The sequence below is a fragment of the Pseudophryne corroboree genome, chromosome 1, assembly GCF_028390025.1.
Source record: "Pseudophryne corroboree isolate aPseCor3 chromosome 1, aPseCor3.hap2, whole genome shotgun sequence".
Classification (NCBI taxonomy): domain Eukaryota; kingdom Metazoa; phylum Chordata; class Amphibia; order Anura; family Myobatrachidae; genus Pseudophryne; species Pseudophryne corroboree.
The window spans coordinates 648,543,415-648,567,013 of NC_086444.1; the positions used below are offsets into that span (position 1 = coordinate 648,543,415).

The window sequence follows — 23,599 nt, forward strand, 5'->3', positions numbered from 1 at the left end:
CCAAGGCGATGAGACTGAGCCAGGAACTGGAGTTTATACCCCTTGGTCTGTGATGATTGGATGTTGCATCTCTGTGAGAATACACCCTGCTGGATTAGGTATTCACATCAGCTGTGGGTTAGCTGAAGCACTGTGTACTCCAGGCTGCAGTAGACTGAAAACTGGAACTGGAACAGAACTGAACTGCTAGAACCTGTAGTTCCACAGTAGAGATGCGATGGAGAATGCAGATTCCTGACAGTACCCCCCCCTTTTATGGGTGGGCACCGAACACCCATTCTGGAACTTGGAAGGCGGAATGTCAATTGAAGTCTCAGAAGACACTGTAGGACACTTGAAAGTAGAGGACTAGAATAAGCATTCATAAGCAGGAGTAGAATCAACTTGAAATACTCTAGAATGGAGAGAGGACGTCATCTCCAAAACTGACAGGAGTTGCTTACTTGACACACTGGAGAGAACCACACTGGGTTCGGAGGAACTGGAATCGGTAGGAACCGACGGCGACTTTGGACAGACGGATGGAACCGGGATTTGTCCAGGACTACTTAAATTGACTTGAACTGAAGGAGGCTGATCTGTACAGACGGATGGGACCGGATTGGGTCCAGAAAAGCTTGAACCGGCTGGAACCGGAGGAGTCTTCGGACTGACTGATAGGACCGGATTTGATCCGAAGATACTGGAATCGGCTGGAACCGAAGGAGGTTTACTGGAATTGGCTGAAACCGAAGGAGGCTGATCCGGACAGACGGATGGGACCGGATTGGGTCCGGAAAAGCTTGAACCGGCTGGAACCGGTGGAGACTTACTGGAATCGGCTGGAACCGAAGGAGGCTTACTGGAATCGGCTGGAACCGAAGGAGGCTGATCCGGACAGACGGATGGGACCGGATTGGGTCTGGAAGAGCTTGAACCGGCTGGGATCGGTGGAGTCTTACTGGAATCGGCTGGAACCGAAGGAGGCTGATCCGGACTGACGGATGGAACCGGATCGGGTCCGAAAGAGCTTGAACTGGCTTGAACCGGAGGAGACTTACTGGAATCGGCTGGAACCGAAGGAGACTTACTGGAATCGGCTGGAACCGAAAGAGGCTGATCCGGACTGACGGATGGAACCGGATTGGGTCCGGAAGAGCTTGAACCGGCTGGAACCGGAGGAGTCTTACTGGAATCGGCTGGAACCGAAGGAGGCTTACTGGAATCGGCTGGAACCGAAGGAGGCTGATCCGGACTGACGGATGGGACCGGATTGGGTCCGGAAGAGCTTGAACCGGCTGGAACCGGAGGAGTCTTACTGGAATCGGCTGGAACCGAAGGAGGCTTACTGGAATCGGCTGGAACCGAAGGAGGCTGATCCGGACTGACAGATGGAACCGGATTGGGTCTGGAAAAGCTTGAACCGGCTGGAACCGGAGGAGTCTTACTGGAATCGGCTGGAACCGAAGGAGGTAGCTCATCATTGGAAACAGAGCTACTCGGGCTGGCTGGAACCAGTGGAATCTTTGGACCGACGGCTGGAACCGGGTTAGGTCCATTGATACTTGACTCTTGATCACTGAGTTGTGACACCAAACTTTGGAGAGACCCTGACCCCACACTCTGACCACCGTCCGGGTCCATGGGCCTTGGACAAACTGTCAGGATTCTGTAACTTTGTCTGTCCCCGGAGGGGGCACTAGTGGGTCAGTGTAGGAGTGATAGAGGAAACAGGAAGACTGACGAAAAGTTCCGCGCATGTGCGCTTGGTATTTATTATCACACAGGGATAACGGATGACAGGAACAATGAATAATAACTTAATCCGATATTCAAAAGTCACTGGTAACAAATGAGCAATGAAGATGAACTTGTAACTTGATATAAATGATAAGGCAATAATGAAATCAGATGCAGCAAACGAAACTCCGATATATAACATGTAGCAATCAAAGCACACAGTCTCTGTAGAAGCACACGTCTTTAAGCCAAGCAAGGCCCTAGCAGGAGACAGTTCTAACACAGCAAGTTGTTAAGTGCTGAATGCAATGCACAATGCTAGATGCTGGTAATCAGGTGCACAGGCTGAGTAATGGAAGAACACCTGAAGAAAGTCTCTTACTGCAAGTTGTTGTGGCAAACTGTGGCTGGAGTTCATAGCAAACTGAAGACTGAAGAATGACAACAAGGAAACCATTGGAAACAGGAACTTGCACACTGAATGTGACTCGCAGGAGAGCTGGAGTGGTTGCTGGTACTTGTAGTTCCACAGGAACACTGGAACAGGGAAACAACTTGGAGATGCCAGAAATAGGAGATTGCTGGAAACAAAGAATTGAAGACTGGAACTTGGAACTGGAACGGAACTGGAACTGCTGGGACCTGTAGTTCCACAGGTCCAATACACAGGGGTATCTCTGCAGACAGAGGACTGCAAACAGGAGACGCCTGTTCACAGAATATGACATGTTGTCCAAGGCGATGAGACTGAGCCAGGAACTGGAGTTTATACCCCTTCGTCTGTGATGATTGGATGTTGCATCTCTGTGAGAACACACCCTGCTGGATTAGGTGTTCAGATCAGCTGTGGGTTAGCTGAAGCACTGTGTACTCCAGGCTGCAGTAGACTGAAAACTGGAACTGGAACAGAACTGAACTGCTGGAACCTGTAGTTCCATAGTAGAGATGCGACGGAGAATGCAGATTCCTGACACATAGTTACAACTCACACAGTAAGCAGTTAAAACATACAGTTACAGTTACAGGCCAGCATACAATACCATTATCTTTCTCATATAAATTTGTCTCTCCATATCACTCTCTCTCTCTCTCTCTCTCTGTAAAATCATGCAGGCACTCCATCATCGTCTGGAACTCCTGTGAGATCAGCAATGTGTTATCTAGTTTTTGGGGGAGGGGACTTTCTCATTCATGATGAGTCACTAGTCTATTCGTGTGCTGAACAGGTTCAGCCTTGGGGACTTCCAAAGGGGCTGGCCTGAGCTTCCTGTCCACTACCTGTTTGTAATATCTATTGTTCTAATAAAAGTGATTTTAGCTTTTATACATTTAATCATAACTATTTGTTGCAATGTCCTACAACTTAATAACAAGTATCAAATGAATCTACACATTAATCTGCTTGCTTTAATACCAAATATGACAGGTGTATCTGGTTTCGTTCAAATAATACACATACATGACATTACTTCATTATAGAAAATTTTAAATCATCATGATGTCTGGCGCTTGATATTATTATAATTATGTACTGCATGAAATAAGTGTTGAATCCATCTCTGTGGCATGTCCGTGTAAATGCGTGTGTTACCATATATTTTGCTGTGCTCGCTGCGCGTATTTGCAAGTATAGTGAATCATAATGTGTGTAGTTTGTATGTTCTTTTGATGTAATATTTTTGACTTCGACACCCCAGTGCCAGATACACATGTCCCCACAGTGCCCGATACATATATGCCCCACAGTGCCAGGTACACATATGCCCCACAGTGCCAGATACATATATGCCCCCCAGTGCCAGATAGACATGTCCCCACAGTGCCAGATACATATTTGCCCCCAGTGCCAGATACATATATGCCCCCCAGTGCCAGATACACATGTCCCCACGGTGCCAGATACATATATGCCCCCAGTGCCAGATACACATGTCCCCACAGTGCGATACATATATGCCCCCAGTGCCAGATACATATATGCCTCCCAGTGCCAGATACACATGTCCCCACAGTGCCAGATACATATATGCCCCACAGTGCCAGGTACACATATGCCCCACAGTGCCAGATTCATATATGCCCCCAGTGCCAGATACACATGTCCCCACAGTGCCAGATACATATATGCCCCCCCAGTACCAGATACATATATGCCCTAGTGCCAGATACATATATGCCCCACAGTGCCAGCTAAACATATGCCCCCACAGTGCCAGATATGCCACTCCAGTGCCAGATACACATGTCTCCACAGTGCCAGAAACATATATGCCCCAGTGCCAGATACATATATGCCCCCAGTGCCAGATACATATATGTCCCCACAGTGCCAGATACATATATGCCTTGCAGTGCCAGGTACACATATGCCCCCAGTGCCAGATATACATGTCCCCACAGTGCCAGATATGCCCCCAGTGCCAGATACATATGTCCCCACAGTACAGGTACATATAAGCCCCCAGTGCCAGATACACATGTCCCCACAGTGCCAGATACATATGTCCCCACAGTGCCAGATGTGCCTCCAGTGCCAGATACACATGTCCCAACACTGTGCTCCCCCCAGTGCTGCTCACCGCCGCGCTGCTGCTCTGCTGTTTGTGAGGGGAGGAGAGACTCCTGATTGGCTGCCAGTCCACGAGTTCTGATTGGCACCGGGTACTGCAGTCGGGCAGCGGGAGGTGCAGCGGAAGCTTACCAGCCGTACGAGGATGAAGAAAGAGCCGCATGCAGCTTGAAAGCTGCGGGTTGGCCACTGCTGCTCTAGGACAACGCATCAGCCCACAAAACTCTCTCTGTGAAGCAGTTTTTGCCCGAGATACACATTGCAGTGCTAGTACACCCTCCACACTTGCCAGACCTAGCACCGTGTGACTTCTTTCTCTTCCCTGAAGTCAAATCTGTACTCTAGGGAACCCGTTTTGCATCAGTTACTTAGGAAAAGAAGAACAGGATGGAGCTATTGAGACAGATGACAGATAATGTGCTACAGCACGTTTTGGACCAAAGGAAAATAAGAATGCAGTGGTTTGTGGATACACAAGAGGAGTACATAGAAGGGGAATGGAATTAAAATGTACTTAATATAGTTAAACATAAAATATAGCATCAGTCTCGTTATTTAATAGCCACAAGTATATACTATAGGTATATGTGTGTACCGTAGGTGTATTATTGTATGTATGTGTACATGCGTGAGTGTATATACTGTATGTATGTGAATGACTATGTGTGTGACTGTATGTATGTGTATAAGGGCTTGATTTATTTATGTGCACAATTTAGGATTTTTTTCCCAAATGGAAAATGTTTGGTCTACTACGCGTGCACCTGATCCGCACTGCGCAAGTACTGCAATGGTCTTGAGACATCAGTCATAGTGTGGATCTAGACTCAATTTAATTGGCAGCCAGCGATCATTTAGGGATGGAGTAATAGGAAGCCATGAGTAAAAAAAGTACTGATAGTGGCTGGTAGGATTGGTGAGGGAGGTATAAGAAGTGACATTAGAGGTTTGAGCATAGATGAGAGATTGGAAATACGCTTGGCAGTGTCGATAAGAGTAGGAAATGGTCTTATATGTGAGGAAGTCACTTGAAGTCGAGATTTACGCCACTCACGTTCTACTTTACGTGAGTTTTTGTTGGTGTCTTGTGAATCTAGAGTGCCACGGTTGTCATCTAAGTCTACGTGGAGTGTGATGGGTAGCTGGAGCCACTTCATCAAGTGCTATTTCTAGAGTCGGGTTCAGGTGTGATACAGCAGTCTCAGGAGAAGGGAATGTAGAAATTGGTCAGAATAGCCGTTGCAGAGAGGTGAATAGTTATTGAAAATGAATAGTGTTACTATATCTGCGTGTTTGAGGTTTGGTAGACTTCAGTGACACTGAGTTAAAGTAATGGAGGAGAGCATGCAGGTGGTAAGGTTGTGATCTGAGAGAAGGAATTCAGAAACTGAGCATATTCTGGTGAATGCAAGATCAAGGCAGTGGCCCTCCTGATGAGTAGAGGAGTCAGTCCATTGGGAGAGGCCGAGAGAGGAGGTTAGAGAGAGTAGTTTGCAGGTATGGGGAGATTGTGGACTATCAATAGCGATATTGAAATTCCATATAAAGATAGAGGATAGGAAGTGAGGTAGCCAAGCAGAATAATCTTCCAGAAATTGTTTGGGTTGCCCAAGTGAGAGATAGATAGCAGCACCACACAGAGATAGAGTGTAAATCTGATAAATTGTACTTTAAACAATGTGAATGTGAGAAGTGGAACCTGTGGTAGAACTGTGTATGTGAAAAATTTGGGAAAGTAATATTCCAACTCCACCTCCTTTGCTGTTACCAGGCCTGGAGGTGTGTGTGAAGTTGAATATAAGCCCCCTCCCCCCCCCCCCCCCCCCCACACACACACACACACAATCAGAGGTATGCCTCTATTAGGTCCCTTTCTGTACAGCTTACAGCCCATGGTGTAGGGACGGCCATCGACCATCGATGAAGAAAAATCATTGATGGTCTATAGCCAATGTCGAATACTTTTACCATCGATAGGGCCAAACCAGATGGTTTCCAGCCATTGTTGGTTCACTGCTACCAAATATTTTTTTTTTCTATCTCAGTGTCAGGGCACGGAGCTTAGCCCCGTCCCTGGCACCCACAAAGCCAAGCTCCCTGGCTCTGATTTCATTATACAGTAATGCAGGGGTGACCATCGATGGGTTTTACACCATCGAGGTTATCCATCAATGGTACCATCGATGGATAACCCACCAATGGCCATCGCTACCGTGGTGTGGCCCAGCTCCCAATTCTGCAAAGCAGTGTCTTCCTCATCTCTCCTCTCCCTGCAGGTCCATGGAGCGCCACAAAGCTGGTGTTAGCTATAAAAATGATTACAATAAATAAGATGTTTATGTTATAAATATCTTCTTTGTATTCTAAAGGGCCCTACACACTGGCAGGTAACAGTGGCGCACGCAGGGGGGGCGAGTACCTGGAAACCCCCCCTGATGAGCCAACATTTGAATTTTTGAGACGGAGACAGTAGACAGTAAAAGCCGCAATCGCGTACGTAACCGCGATAGCGGAGCTGCTGCAGCAGAGAGCTATGTAGCTCTCTGTATAGGGAGTGACCCGGGGGAGCTGCTGCGCATGCTCAGCCATAGCATCTCCCTCCGTCCACACAGTGCCACCAGTCTGCTTCCGCCTCCTTGCCCTTTTTGGACGGTACAGTACTGTACAGTATATTAAAATATGTAGTGTATACATACAGCATGTGAAGTTTGTGTGAATATGTATGAGTGTTTCTGTGTGTGCTTGTGTATGTATGTTTGCATGTATATATGTGTGTCTGTATGAATGAATGTGTGTGCAATATATATACAAACGTGTGTATGTATATATATATATATATATACTGTGTATATATATACACACACACACACACACACACACACACACACACACACACACACACGTGTGTGTGTGTGTGTGTATGTGTGTATATAGAATGGCCATCAGACAAGCACTGGATGGAGGCAATCAGGACCAACCAGTAGCAAGACATTTTAAAACCTTTCAACACAATCTCTCTACACTTAAATATAAGATTATTGACCATGTTCCTGCTAACATCAGAGGGGGAGACAGAAGTAAGCAACTTTTACGTTTGGAAACACGCTGGATCCACAAACTTAATACAGTGGCTCCAGCAGGACTCAATGAATACATTTCGTGGAACTGTTTCTTATAATGCTTTATATGTTTAACTAGCTGCGGTTTGAGACTCAGATTTATTTGGAGTATGCAGAACCATGGACTATGGGCTTTTGACTTGTGCTATAGGTTGGCGCTGCTTATACCTTAACACGCCTTAAGGTTTACATTCGTTACATTAGAAGGTGGTCTCATTATGAGCATCACAGTGCGGTTTGTGATCGCAGTGGGCATAATTATCTATTGCTGACAGAATTGCACTTTTTTAGTGTATATTGCTACATTCATTGTCTGTTTATTATTTTTGTTTGATACTATTGTGTCACACTACCCAGGTGTTGGAAGAAGTAACTTCCACTTATACTGGGATACTGGGGATGTTACATAATATTTTGCTTTTATAGCAGTTTTTGTTTTGCTATAATTGTATCCATGTTCCTTTCATTCATGGTGAAAAAGTACGTAGTAGTCACACCGGATTGTTATTATTATTAAACTCAGTCATGGATTATTGTTCCCTGTATATCTATTGGGTTTGTGAGGGTTAATTTGTTTTGTCACTTTGTTTATTGGTCTCCAGGCTAGGGCTGACGGGACTCGTGTGGACTCAGCACCCGTCGCACTTTGTGTGACGTCATCTACCTCGGCCACGGCCCCGGGACCACGAGCCAACACTGTGGGTGTATTGTCTATAAAGGTATGTGAATAATACAGTTTTGTATACTGACGAAAATTTTTGAAATAAAACTGAAACGTTGATGACACATAGGCGTTAGTGCCGTTATATTATCAGCACTTTTAGTCCTCTGAGTGCCGCCTATACTTTCTGTGCTACATATTCCACTTTTAGTGGTAAGGAAGGCACCGAGGCGATTCCGGACCTGTCAGACGGAGTGCTAGCCGACGCAGCAATTCTATATATATATATATATATACTCACACATACACACGGAAACCCCGCCGACTAGATCCTGCGTTTGCCTCTGCTGCACGATATGAACGCACACGTTCATCGTTGGTGCTCTGTCGCTTATGCATGCAGGCCAGTATGGACGAGATTGTCCATATTAGCATGCATTGCATTGCTATGGCGCCGGGTGACTCCCCCCGTCACCGAGTCGCCCATCTGCCGTATAGGCGGTCAGGGAGCTCGGTGGCGGGTCGCCCAGCCTGTAGGGCCCTTATAGGCCCTACACACTGGCCGATTTTCAGAAAGATATGAACGATCTCGTTCATAAATGAACGAGAACTCGTTCATATCTTTCAGTGTGGAGACTCCAGCGATGAACGATGCGCGTCCCCGCGCTCGTTCATCGCTGGTCTCCCGTCGGCTGTGCATGCAGAAACTTCACTCCCCCCGTCACTGCCCCCCCGCCGCCGGGTCGCTCGTCGGCCGCATCGGCCGTCGGGCACCTCGGCGGCGCATCGGGAAATGAGTAGGGCCCTTTACTCCTTTTTATATAACAGCTCAGGAGTTTGACAATGAGTATGCCAGGGGAGGCAGAGGCACATCCCTGTGTGGGCTGTAGAGCTATCTACATTTATGTGTATATAGATACCAGATATACACACACAGGAAGGCATACATACATACTGTACACAGTGACGTGCGGTGGGGTGAGGCAGAGCCCTCCTGATCTATTTAGCTCACCGCACGTCCCTGTTACACACACCCAACTCTCTAAAGGCGAAGTCCGGGGCTCCAGCTGTGCTGCAGAAGAGTGACACAATGACCCGTGTGTGCACAGTGACAGAGGCGTGGCCAGGACGATGTGGGGCGTGTCTGGTTGGTCGGATCAGATGAGCGCGCTTCCTGCTTCCCATGGCGGTGATTGGCTGTGGGTGCGGCCGTGGAGAGGACACGTCTCTGACAGACAGTGCAGGCTGTGCCGCTGCAGGAGGAGGAGGGTACACGGTAGCAGCAGGGTCTCTGTCTCTCTGCAGTGTTACCTCGTCTGTCTCCCCGGCGTAGACCCGCGCTCACAATGCCTTTACAATTTGAGCTATGTCCCGGGCGGATGGTGGGTGGCGAGCACCCGTGTTTCATCATAGCAGAGATTGGGCAGAATCACCAGGGCGATCTGGAGATCGCCAAGAAGATGATTCGCATGGTTAAGGTAACAGGATGGGGCTGCCCTATTATGTGCCCGTGTGTGTGAGCGGCCAGTTACATGTGTGTGCATGTGCACAGTGCTAGGGCTGCAGTCTGGGCTCCATTGTATATCATTACCCTGCACGGGCTGATGATAAACTCTGGGTGGCTGTGTGTAATAGTCCTGTAATCTGGAGGTGGGTAACCCACCCATCGTTCTGTGTATGTTAGTTATTGGAGCTGACACGTCTCAACACTAGCCCTGGTGAGCTATGAGCCAGCCGGTGCCACCTTTCCTTTAAGCCATTTTGTGTTGGGGAGAAAAAAGATCACGCCTTTCCTTAGTCTCTAATCTACAAGGTGGCAAATTAAAATGTATTTTTCTACAGTGTGGGTGTAAGGGGAGGTGGGAGTGGGTTTGAAGAGCTTGCTGCAACTGTAAGGGTTGTACTGTGGTATCAGCTTGCTTCTAAATGACTGAGCATGAGAAAGTGGGAGCTGTACATATATATATATATATATATATATATATATATATATATATATATATATATATATATATTTTTCTGTCTCCTGATGGATCCTGGTAAGTATTTAAACCCTAATTCTCCCCCTCCCCAAATTTACCCGCAGGATTCTGACCGTTTAGATCCCACTGTCTGTATTCGGTCTGTCTGGATCCTGACCGCATCCAGCAGATATGTATATGTGGATTCAGTATGTGATCCCCAGTGGTCAGGAGACTGTCACAAGAATCCCGACAGCAAGTCCCCTCAGGGGCTCGCCACGCTTCGGGCCCGGTGGCGTGCTTTGCTCGCTACACTATTCTATTCCCCCTCGGGTGGTGGCATGGGCCACCACCTGAGGGGGTTATATTGGGCTTCAGATGGGTCTCAGGCCGCCAGCATTTACATGCCTGTCTGAATTCTGGCACCTGAATTCTGAACGCCAGGATCCCGACAGGCAGTATATTGATCACATGCCATATGTGTGTATATAGATGGATAGATATGTGTGTGTTTATTATTTGGCTTATACATCTCTCAATAATAACAATTTTTTTAACATATGCTATTTTACCTAGAAATCTATTTCACAGAAGGGGTTATGATCAAGCTATAGTGATGCCATTGACATATTTATATCTTAGGGCTGCTGTCAAGAACTGTGTGCTGTTCTAAAGTGCCCTACACACTTAAAGATATCACTGAACGAGATGAACGTTCTCGTTCATTAATGAACGAGAACTCGTTCATATCGTTCAGTGTGTAGGCACCAACGATGAACGATACGCAGCCCCGCGCTCGTTTATCGTTGGTGCTGGGTTGCTTATGCATGCAGGCCAATATGGACAATCTCGTCTATGTTAGCATGCACTGCTATGGAGCCGGGTGACGTCGGGCAGCAGGGCCGGTTCTGGGGCTCTGTGCGACCCGGGCGCCAATAGGGTGTGTGACTTTGTACAGGGGGCGTGGTCATTTACGCCCCCTGTACAGACTACTGTAGCGCTGAAATGTGCGGTGCGCGATGACGTCATCGCGCACCGCACAGCAAAGGTCCTCTCCACGAAGGGAAACGACGCGTAGGACCTCTCCACGAAGGGAAACTAGACGCGTACGCATCTAGTTTCCCTTCACAGCGGGGGGCACAGCAGCAGCGGATCTTGCCCTGGTGCGGCGCCCTCCGGATGGCGCCCTGCGCCCTCCGGGAGGCGGTGCCCCGGGCAAAAGTCCTGCTTGCCCGTGGCGGGATCCGCTACTGTCGGGCAGCTCGGCGGCGGATCACTTAGTGTGTAAGGGGCGTTATTCTGATCATAATTTGTAATACATAGGGGTCTATGTACTAAGCCTTGGATGGAGATAAAGTCGCTGGAGATAAAGCACCAGCCAATCGGCTGCTAACTCCCATGTCACAGGCTGGGTTTGAAAAATGGCAGTTAGGAGCCGATTGGCTGGTACTTTATCTCCATCCAAGGCTTAGTGAATAGACCCTTAAAGCTCTAGTTTCCTTAGAGCAGTTCTCAGACGTTTTGTGGTTACTGCCCCCTTGGTTCTGTTTTCCGTAACCCAACATCTCTGACCCATTGAAGAAAAAATGTTTCAAAGTCCGGTCACACGTGGGGCAATATGTAATTGAGCGGCAATCATTTACAAGGCAAAACCGGCCTCATGTTGCTTTGCAGACGATTGGCATTTAAAAAATACGGACAGACTCTCAGAAATTCTCAAACAGCCTGGACTTTGCCCCTCTGTCTCCCCCACAGCGCATCAGCCCAGTGCTGATATGTTGTGTCTCACCTCCCAGCCGGCTTACTGGGCATGCGTGATTTCTCGCTACTATCGCAAGATCTCCCATGCGTCCCAAAGCTGGCAGCCGCCGCAGCCAGGGTCATGACTGTCCCTGCTGTGGTAAATGAGCAATGACACCTGCAGCTGTCAAAATCGTGACCGTTCATACATTGTCTCGCACAACGGCGTGCTATTTTGTAAATAGCAGTGCCAATATAAGCAGGGGCACATAGTCATGAGCACGCACCCCGTGCAGACATACATGGGAGTGAAGCGGTATCGGCGCATATTATGTCGCTTCTCCCCCATACTGACAAATCATACCTCTACCCCATTGTCCCTGGTTGCCCAGCGGTGACTTACCTTCTCTTGATGGCTACAACGGCTTCTGAGTCCTAGTGGTCATGTGACTGTTTCTTCCAGGTCAAAGCTGTCATCCTCTGGTGTTTCGATGAGCCCACCCCTTAGTGCGTATCCCTATGCCCAACTGCAGCCTAGCCCTATTGTCAACATTCTGACAATGACGACATTATAACTGTTGACTTTGTGGTGTCAACATGGTCACTGTTGATAATTTGTTAACAGCCCCATTCTTCTGAGTAGCTTGTAACTATCCATAGAATATTCTGCGTATCTGATAAACAAGGACTCCCAAAGAAGAGATTCTGGCACTACACATGGGGTCCTAAACAATGAGTTGTGTACCTCCGTTCTCCAGTGTATTAGAAACATTTTACTCAGGAGCACTAGTTCCCACCTTCACTGAAGACAATAAATAGCATGTACAGTAATACAAAGCTTTATCTCAGTCTCTATAAATACAATAGCCCAGCTGTGTTCAGACAACTAGGGGTATATAGAATTAATTGCGGTGAATTACTGTGGTTAATGGATTCCCCCGGGGTTAACCAATTAGCCCCTGATCTCCAGCACTTTTCGGGGATTAGGAGGCAAAAGCAAAATCACTGATAACCCTTACAAATCTGTTTTTGCGTCATAAGGCATGGGTCTGGGAACTTATCCCAGATCCCATCTGTTATTGCCCGAAAGGGGGTAATTTACCACATGGTAAAAATGGGCTGTAATTGGATAGCCTGATAATACCATCAGGCTAAAAGCCTGTTTTTGCTGTGTGGTAAATTAACATCGGAAATTGGATACGAGTTGTAAATATTTAGCAAAAGCTCACTTTTATGAAATTAACTGGGTGTCTTATAGGGATGGATGCTTAGGCATATATTCGTTTCTACGTTGTAGTCTGGTTATTTGGTTGAGATGCAGTCAGTATACCGGCTTTCAGAATCCTAACAGCCAGTGAAATACCGACGCCCGGAATCCTGACAAACGGTCTGTATTCCCACTCTCTTGGTGGGTACATTCCACCAACCGAGTGGAAATAGAACCTGTGGCGGCGAGCAGACTCTGTGCTGGGATTCTGGCAAGTGGGATGCTGCTGTTGGTGTAGTGACAACTGGCATCCTGTCTACCGGGATATCATATGTATCCCATTTGGCCTTGCAGATCACAGATGTAACGCTTCAACAGTCAGTTTCCATATGTTGAGCGTTTAACAGTAGAAATTGGAGGAAAGGGGTGTGCAAACGCCAGCAGATTAAAGTAAAGGTGTGTCGTTCATGTATCGCAGCTCATGCAGATCTGCAGAAACGCACACTTGTATTTATTATTAGCCGTATGTTACTGGGCTGGTAAATACATGCTGATGATGATGACCATGCATGAAGTAAGCTCATATGCTGCCGATTCACAGCCTGATCTATAACAAGATGTCTAAGGCTCTGTATAAAGATGACAATACATAATTTTTGTGTGCACTTTTTTTTTTATTATAACCTTTGTATGGATTGTGGTGAAAATCCTGGCAGTCGGGAGCCTGACAGTCAGAAAACAGCCAGCGGAATCCTGACCGACAGCACCTTGATAGATCCTACTGGTAAATTGTGGGGTTAGGCTGTGGGGGGGGGGGGCGGAGGGCGGAGGGCGGAGGAGTGGTTAGGGTTAAAATACTTTCCGGGATCCATCAACATTCTGCTGCCGTTCTTTTGACTGTTAGGATACCGACTGCCGCAATTTCGTACCTAACCCGCCCATTCATTACTATTTCCCCCCTGCGTACACAAGACGCTGGCTAAACACCTCACCGTAAGGAAGGTAACAATGTAATTAACATTAAAGGGGTTCTGTGGATAATAATAAAGTACTGGTCATCACACCACCTGGATAGGGATTTTCTCTGGCTTCTGTTGGTGGCGGTTATGCATTTGCTGCTGCTCTGCAGTAACCAGAAATCTTAATTTTATACAGTCATCTGCCCCATATGACAGATGATTGTAATGTTTTTTTGCTGACCGGCTGCTGGCATCCACATACTGTATAGATCTGACCCAGCTAGACCAAGTACAGATGTGTCCTCGTACATCTAGCCTCAATATGCCATGCAGCGCGAGATGCCGGTTGTCAGTGAGTCGACAGGTCCCATGCAACTCTTCTACTGTCGGGCGTCTTTTTTTTTTTTTGCAGAAAATGCATATTCGCAATGCGACTCGGACACACGAGGAGACTGCTGATTAATTTGCTGTATGATATTGTGTGTGGCTGAGTGTGTATACAGAGCACACCAGAACTTGTATTGGAAAAAAAGCGGTGGCTGCTGCGTTGTAACACTTTGGGGTAAATTTACTAAGATGGGAGTTCTATTTGAGATGGGATGTTGCCCATAGCAACCAATCAGATTCCAGGTATTATCTTCGAGAAGGTGCTAGATAAATGTGAAGTAGAATCTGATTGGTTGCTATGGGCAACATCCCATCTTAAATAGAACTCCCATTTTAGTAAATTTACCCCTTTGTGTACAGATTACGGGAATAAATTTGACTAAGGTGAGTTTTTTTTTTAGGACTGGTGATGGTGCTTATAGCAACCAATCCATTTCAACTTAACATTTATCTAGCTGCTTCTAGAAGATAATAGTCTGGTTGCTAGGGGCAACATCACCAGTTTAAAATAAACCTCCCACCTTAGTAAATTTACCCCAGAGACTCAGTTGCAGACACATATCAAATGAATCAGCACAGTCTCCTTGTGCATCCTGGTCGCAATTTGTTTTGCGAATAAGACACATTTTCGGGGGGGGAAAGATAACCAATACTAGGAGATTCTAATGTGACCTGGCATGCAAAGAGGGACTGTTTGGTGTGACAAAGTGATAAAATGTAGACTTTTTTTGGCGTGACAAAGATGTATAAGAACACATCTGTATGTGGGTTAAAATCTGAGTGACCAGGCAGCATCCATTTTGAGCTTGTACTGACTGGGTAGCACACTTATTAATAGGAGGTTTACCCAATTGCTGAGTGAATGGAGCTTTACACCAAGCTGTGCAGGATACGGTCATATGGTATGTACAGCGTGCAGAACCAGAGAGTGTGAGGAACCATAGGAGAGGTACCGTATATACTCGAGTATAAGCCGACTTTTTCAGCACATTTTTCTATGCTGAAAAAGCCCCCCTCGGCTTATACTCGAGTCACCAACTCACGGCTGCAGCAGACGCCGGGGGCTGTGTGGGCGTCCGCTGCAGCCGGCTCAAGGGACAGACACTAGAGGTCATTATTGACCTCTAGTGTCTCTGCGGCGCTGCTATGGGAGAGACTGGGGGCAAAGAAAGAGGGGGCACAACTACTGGGGGCAAAGAAAGAGGGGGCACAACTACTGGGGGCAAAGAAAGAGGGGGCACAACTACTGGGGGCAAAGCAAGGGGGCATGTTTTTATCTGTCACTGGGGGTATTTGTGGCACTGGGGGCACAGCCCTAGCAACACGCATAACACCTACCGCATGAAACCCCTGGCAACGAGCATGACACCCTGAGCATGAAAACCCCTGGCACTGTGCATTTCCCACCCTAGGCTTATACTCGAGTCAGTAATTTCTCTATCGTCCTAGTGGATGCTGGGGTTCCTGAAAGGACCATGGGGAATAGCGGCTCCGCAGGAGACAGGGCACAAAAAGTAAAGCTTTAGGATCAGGTGGTGTGCACTGGCTCCTCCCCCTATGACCCTCCTCCAAGCCTCAGTTAGATTTTTGTGCCCGGCCGAGAAGGGTGCAATCTAGGTGGCTCTCCTGAGCTGCTTAGAATAAAAGTTTAGTTAGGTTTTTTTATTTTCAGTGAGTCCTGCTGGCAACAGGCTCACTGCATCGTGGGACTAAGGGGAGAAGAAACGGACTCACCTGAGTGCAGAGTGGATCGGGTTTCTTAGGCTACTGGACACTAGCTCCAGAGGGACGATCACTGGTTCAGCCTGGATGGGTCACCGGAGCCGCGCCGCCGTCCCCCTTACAGAGCCAGAAGAGACTAAGAGGTCCGGTGAAATCGGCGGCAGAAGACATCCTGTCTTCAGACTAAGGTAGCGCACAGCACCGCAGCTGTGCGCCATTGCTCTCAGCACACTTCACACTCCGGTCACTGAGGGTGCAGGGCGCTGGGGGGGGAGCGCCCTGAGACGCAATATAACGGAATACCTTAGGTGGCAAAACAGAATACATCACATATAGCTCCTGGGCTATATGGATGTATTTTAATCCCCTGCCATTTTACACAGAAAAGCGGGAGATAAGGACGTCGTGAAGGGGCGGAGCCTATCTCCTCAGCACACAAGCGCCATTTTCCCTCACAGCTCCGCTGGAAGGACGGCTCCCTGACTCTCCCCTGCAGTCCTGCTTCAGAATCAGGGTAAAAAAGAGAAGGGGGGGCATTTTTGGCAGCAAATAACGATAATAACAGCAGCTATAAGGGAATAACACTTTTATAAGGTTATCCCTGTGTGTATATATATATATATATATATATATATATATATATAGCGCTGGGTGTGTGCTGGCAGACTCTCCCTCTGTCTCTCCAAAGGGCTAAGTGGGGTCCTGTCCTCTATCAGAGCATTCCCGGTGTGTGTGCTGTGTGTCGGTACGCGTGTGTCGACATGTATGAGGAGGAAAATTATGTGGAGGCGGAGCAGTTGCCTGTGTTGGTGATGTCACCCCCTAGGGAGTCGACACCTGACTGGATGATTGTATTTAAACAATTAAGTGATAATGTCAGCAATTTGCAGAAAACTGTTGACGACATGAGACAGCCGGCAAATCAATTAGTGCCTGTCCAGGCGTCTCAGACACCGTCAGGGGCGCTAAAACGCCCGTTACCTCAGTGGGTCGACACAGACCCTGACACAGATACTGAGTCTAGTGTCGACGGTGACGAGACAAACGTAATGTCCAGTAGGGCCACACGTTACATGATCACGGCAATGAAAGAGGCATTGAACCTTTCTGACACTACAAGTACCACAAAGAAGGGTATTATGTGGGGAGAGAAAAAACTACCAATATTTTTTCCTGAGTCAGAGGAAATAAATGAGGTGTGTGAAAAAGCGTGGGTTTCCCCCGATAAAAAACAGCTAATTTCTAAAAAATTATTAGCATTATATCCTTTCCCGCCAGAGGTTAGGGCGCGTTGGGAAACACCCCCTAGGGTAGATAAGGCGCTCACACGTTTATCAAAACAAGTAGCGTTACCGTCTCCTGATACGGCTACCCTCAAAGAACCAGCTGATAGAAGGCTGGAAAATATCCTAAAAAGTATATACACACATACTGGTGTTATACTGCGACCAGCAATCGCCTCAGCCTGGATGTGCAGTGCTGGAGTCGCATGGTCGGATTCCCTGACCGAGAATATTGATACCCTGGATAGGGACAATATTTTGTTAACTATAGAACATTTAAAGGATGCACTACTATATATGCGTGATGCACAGAGGGATATTTGCACCCTGGCATCAAGAATAAGTGCTATGTCCATCTCTGCCAGAAGAGCGTTATGGACGCGACAGTGGTCAGGGGATGCGGATTCCAAACGGCACATGGAAGTATTGCCGTATAAAGGGGAGGAGTTATTTGGGGCTGGTCTATCGGACCTGGTGGCCACGGCAACGGCTGGAAAATCCACCTTTTTACCCCAGGTCACTCCACATCAGCAGAAAAAGACACCGTCTTTTCAAACTCAGTCCTTTCGTTCCCATAAGTACAAGCGAGCAAAAGGCCACTCTTTTCTGCCCCGGGGCAGAGGAAGAGGAAAAAGACTGCACCATGCAGCCGCTTCACAGGAGCAGAAGCCCTCCCCTGCTTCTGCCAAGTCTTCAGCATGACGCTGGGGCTTTACAAGCAGACTCAGATATGGTGGGGGCCCGTCTCAAGAATTTCAACGCGCAGTGGGCTCACTCGCAAGTGGATCCCTGGATTCTACAGGTAGTATCGCAGGGGTACAAACTGGAATTCGAGGCGTTTCCCCCTCGTCGTTTCCTGAAGTCTGCTTTACCAAAGTCTCCCTCCGACAGGGAGGCAGTTTTGGCAGCCATTCACAAGCTGTATTCCCAGCAGGTGATAATCAAGGTACCCCTCCTGCAACAAGGAAAGGGGTATTATTCCACGCTGTTTGTGGTACCGAAGCCGGACGGCTCGGTGAGACCAATTTTAAATCTGAAATCCTTGAACACTTACATAAAAAGGTTCAAATTCAAGATGGAGTCACTCAGAGCAGTGATAGCAAACCTGGAAGAAGGGGACTATATGGTGTCTCTGGACATCAAGGATGCTTATCTCCACGTCCCGATATACCCTTCTCACCAAGGGTACCTCAGGTTTGTAGTACAAAACTGTCATTATCAGTTTCAGACGCTGCCGTTTGGATTGTCCACGGCACCTCGGGTCTTTACCAAGGTAATGGCCGAAATGATGATTCTTCTAAGAAGAAAAGACATTTTAATTATCCCTTACTTGGACGATCTCCTGATAAGGGCAAGATCCAGGGAACAGTTAGAAGTCGGAGTAGCACTATCTCAGGTAGTGTTACGTCAGCACGGGTGGATTCTAAATATTCCAAAATCGCAGCTGATTCCAACGACACGTCTACTGTTCCTAGGAATGATTCTGGACACAGTCCAGAAGAAGGTGTTTCTCCCGGAGGAGAAGGCCAGGGAGTTATCCGAGCTAGTCAGGAACCTCCTAAAACCAGGACAGGTCTCAGTGCATCAGTGCACGAGGGTCCTGGGGAAAATGGTGGCTTCTTACGAAGCGATTCCATTCGGAAGATTCCATGCAAGAACATTTCAGTGGGATCTACTGGACAAATGGTCCGGATCGCATCTGCAGATGCATCAGCGGATAACCCTGTCGCCAAGGACAAGGGTGTCTCTCCTGTGGTGGCTGCAGAGTGCTCATCTACTAGAGGGCCGCAGATTTGGCATTCAGGATTGGATCCTGAGAGGCTGGGGAGCAGTCACACAGGGAAGGAATTTCCAGGGCCTGTGGTCAAGCCTGGAAACGTCTCTTCATATAAACATTCTGGAACTAAGGGCCATTTACAATGCCCTAAGTCAAGCAAAACCTCTGCTTCAGGGTCAGGCGGTGTTGATCCAATCGGACAACATCACGTCAGTCGCCCACGTAAACAGACAGGGCGGCACGAGAAGCAGGAGGGCAATGGCAGAAGCTGCAAGGATTCTTCGCTGGGCGGAAAATCATGTGATAGCACTGTCAGCAGTATTCATTCCGGGAGTGGACAACTGGGAAGCAGACTTCCTCAGCAGACACGACCTTCACCCGGGGGAGTGGGGACTTCATCCAGAAGTCTTCCACCTGATTGTAAACCGTTGGGAAAAACCAAAGGTGGACATGATGGCGTCCCGCCTCAACAAAAAACTGGACAGATATTGCGCCAGGTCAAGGGACCCTCAGGCAATAGCAGTGGACGCTCTGGTAACGCCGTGGGTGTACCAGTCAGTGTATGTGTTCCCTCCTCTGCCTCTCATACCAAAAGTACTGAGAATCATAAGAAGGAGAGGAGTAAGAACTATACTCGTGGTTCCGGATTGGCCAAGACGGACTTGGTACCCGGAACTTCAAGAGATGCTCACGGACGAACCGTGGCCTCTACCTCTAAGAAAGGACCTGCTACTGCAGGAGCCTTGTCTGTTCCAAGACTTACCGCGGCTGCGTTTGACGGCATGGCGGTTGAACGCCGGATCCTGAGGGAAAAAGGCATTCCAGAAGAAGTCATCCCTACTCTGGTCAAAGCCAGGAAGGACGTAACCGCAAAACATTATCACCGCATTTGGCGTAAATATGTTGCGTGGTGTGAGGCCAAGAAGGCCCCTACAGAGGAATTTCAACTGGGTCGTTTCCTTCATTTCCTGCAAACAGGACTGTCTATGGGCCTAAAATTAGGGTCCATTAAGGTTCAAATTTCGGCCCTGTCGATTTTCTTCCAGAAAGAACTGGCTTCAGTACCTGAAGTTCAGACATTTGTAAAAGGGGTCCTGCACATACAGCCTCCTTTTGTGCCTCCAGTGGCACCTTGGGATCTCAATGTGGTGTTGAGTTTTCTAAAGTCACATTGGTTTGAACCACTTTCCACTGTGGACTTAAAATATCTCACATGGAAGGTGTCGATGCTGTTAGCCTTGGCTTCAGCCAGGCGTGTGTCAGAATTGGCGGCTTTATCATATAAAAGCCCTTACTTAATTTTTCATTCTGACAGGGCGGAATTGAGGACTCGTCCTCAATTTCTACCTAAGGTGGTTTCTGCATTTCACATGAACCAACCTATTGTGGTACCTGCGGCTACCAGGGACTTAGAGGACTCTAAGTTGCTTGACGTTGTCAGGGCCTTGAAAATATATGTTTCCAGGACGGCTGGAGTCAGAAAATCTGACTCGCTGTTTATCCTGTATGCACCCAACAAGCTGGGTGCTCCTGCTTCTAAGCAGACGATTGCTCGTTGGATTTGTAGTACAATTCAGCTTGCACATTCTGTGGCAGGATTGCCACAGCCAAAATCAGTAAAAGCCCATTCCACAAGGAAAGTGGGCTCATCTTGGGCGGCTGCCCGAGGGGTCTCGGCTTTACAACTTTGCCGAGCAGCTACTTGGTCAGGGGCAAACACGTTTGCTAAATTCTACAAATTTGATACCCTGGCTGAGGAGGACCTGGAGTTCTCTCATTCGGTGCTGCAGAGTCATCCGCACTCTCCCGCCCGTTTGGGAGCTTTGGTATAATCCCCATGGTCCTTTCAGGAACCCCAGCATCCACTAGGACGATAGAGAAAATAAGAATTTACTTACCGATAATTCTATTTCTCGGAGTCCGTAGTGGATGCTGGGCGCCCATCCCAAGTGCGGATTATCTGCAATACTTGTACATAGTTACAAAAATCGGGTTATTATTGTTGTGAGCCATCTTTTCAGAGGCTCCGCTGTTATCATACTGTTAACTGGGTTCAGATCACAGGTTGTACAGTGTGATTGGTGTGGCTGGTATGAGTCTTACCCGGGATTCAAAATCCTTCCTTATTGTGTACGCTCGTCCGGGCACAGTATCCTAACTGAGGCTTGGAGGAGGGTCATAGGGGGAGGAGCCAGTGCACACCACCTGATCCTAAAGCTTTACTTTTTGTGCCCTGTCTCCTGCGGAGCCGCTATTCCCCATGGTCCTTTCAGGAACCCCAGCATCCACTACGGACTCCGAGAAATAGAATTATCGGTAAGTAAATTCTTATTTTTTCCCAGTTTTTTAAGGTAAAATTAGGTGCCTCGGCTTATATTCGGGTCGACTTATACTCGAGTATATACGGTAAGTATATTAATTCAGTCTCCAATGTGTATCTGAGGTCCATTTTGTTCACAGCAATAGTTCACTGCCACCAGAGATATGGGGTATTATTTTGTAGATTATAGGGTTAAGATTTTATTTTGTGTAGTGGAAATACACTGCAGTGCCAAGTAAAACCAATAACTTTTTTTATGCTATGTGTTCCATAATGCAAAATCTTTCTCAGTCATCTTCACCACCGCACCTTTCATGTCATGTCACTTTAATCAGCTCTCGGCACATGAGCTGGGCATACTGTCATTATTTGTCTGCAGTTTTTCTTCTTTTTATGTTTATTATAAAAATCCTTGAAACTAAATTCTTTTGCTGGGAGATATATATCAGAACTGAGGAAGGGGATACGTCCCCGAAACGTCACCTGTATGTTGCAATAAATACTTCACCCGTGAGGGCGAAGTTCTTCATCACTGTTCAAGTCTGTGAGTGCTGCCTACATTTGTCTGCAGTATTGTGGTGGGTCGATGTGCCCACAAGGAAGGACACCACAGCAAGTTTCACTAGAGGAGTGCCGGGACATACGCAGGAGAGATAGATAGAGATTATACATATATATATATATATATATATATATATATATATATATATATATATATATATATATATATATATATATATATATATATATATATATATATATATATATATATATATATAATCTCTGTGTGTGTAATGTTCCCCTTGGCTTGTAATCTTACAAAATAAGGTTGTCCTGTTGTGCTCTGTAACCATCTGTAGTTAATTTTATGCAGACGCTTAGAAACCTACTCACTGAGTGGGTGTCATATAGTCAGCATGCAAATACATCAAGTGATGGATTGGAGTAGAACTGAATTGTGTAGGTTGACAGAAGAACACCCTCTGAGCAAAGAGATGAGACGTGCCTGTGTAACAGTCTATGGGGTCTATTTGCTAAGCCTTGGATGGAGATAAAGTCAGAGTAGATAAAGTACCAGCCAATTGGATCCTAACTGCCATACCACAGGCTGGGTTTGAAAAATGACAGGAACTGATTGGCTGGTACTTTATCTCCGCTGATTTTATCTCCATCCAAGGATTAGTAAATAGACCCCTAAATTTTGTAGGCTCCCTTGAGCAGGACTTTCTATAATAAATGCAAACCACTATCATACATTTTCCCTATAGATTGTAAGCATGCGAGCAGGGTCCTCTTACCTCTTTTTCTGTCTGTTTATTACCCAGATTTGTGTTTTATTACTGTTTTTCCCCCCATTATTATTATTATTATTACCACCAGTTACTTATATAGCGCACACATATTCCGCAGCGCTATACAGAGAATATTTGCCCATTCACATCAGTAAATTGTAAAGCACAACGGAATATGCTGGCACTCTAAGTAATTGGCATGCCCCCCAAGAGTGACAAAGTTGAGACCACGCCCCCTTTGCGGAAACGCATTGAAGTTCCCAGTTTCTTTCAGCAGTGCACTGCCTACTGTTCACACTAGTCATGGGCAAAGAGATACAGTGAAGTGAGTTGACACATGACTCAGCTCAGTGGAGTGTCTCGAGACACTGTCTCGGTACATGGCTCTTTTGTAATGTATTGCAGTCTAGGTTGACAGTCATTAGGTCGACCATTGAAGGTCGACAGTGGGCAGGTCCGACACATGCATAGGTAGACATGGTCATTAGGTCGACACAGTTGTTTGGGGGGGGGGGGGGGGTTAGGACTTTTTCATACCTCCTCTATCGAAGTGATCATAGAGTTGGTTAGAAACCTTGTGGCGAGCGTAGGGAGACACCGTGCCCAAAGCGAATACGTTTCAATTGTCGGTGGTCCCAGATGGAAATTCAGGTAACCCCCCCTCTCCACAAAAAACTGTTGACCTTGCCCATGCCTACCTTCCATACATGTCGACCTGGTTAGGTGTCTGCCTTCAGTCAGTGTCGACCTACTCACTATCTACCTTCAGTGGTCAACCTAGTGACTGTCCCCGGGTACAAGGTGCGGATGCCATGTTCCCGGAGACTGCATGTGCAGTAGACATCACTTCCATAAGTTTGCACTGTGTGGAGGTGCTCTAATT

At 47.2% G+C, this 23,599-nt stretch overlaps 1 protein-coding gene across 1 annotated transcript in view; it reads left to right on the top strand.

Annotated features, from left to right (window-relative positions):
• Window positions 1-9,256: 9,256 nt before the first annotated feature.
• The window catches only part of NANS (N-acetylneuraminate synthase), an 81,395-nt gene continuing 67,052 nt past the window's right edge, over window positions 9,257-23,599 (top strand). Inside the window, exon 1 of the mRNA XM_063914632.1 lies at window positions 9,257-9,546. Within this exon, the coding sequence (XP_063770702.1) occupies window positions 9,415-9,546 (132 nt within the window). The 5' untranslated portion in view covers window positions 9,257-9,414. The remainder of the gene's footprint in view (window positions 9,547-23,599) is intronic.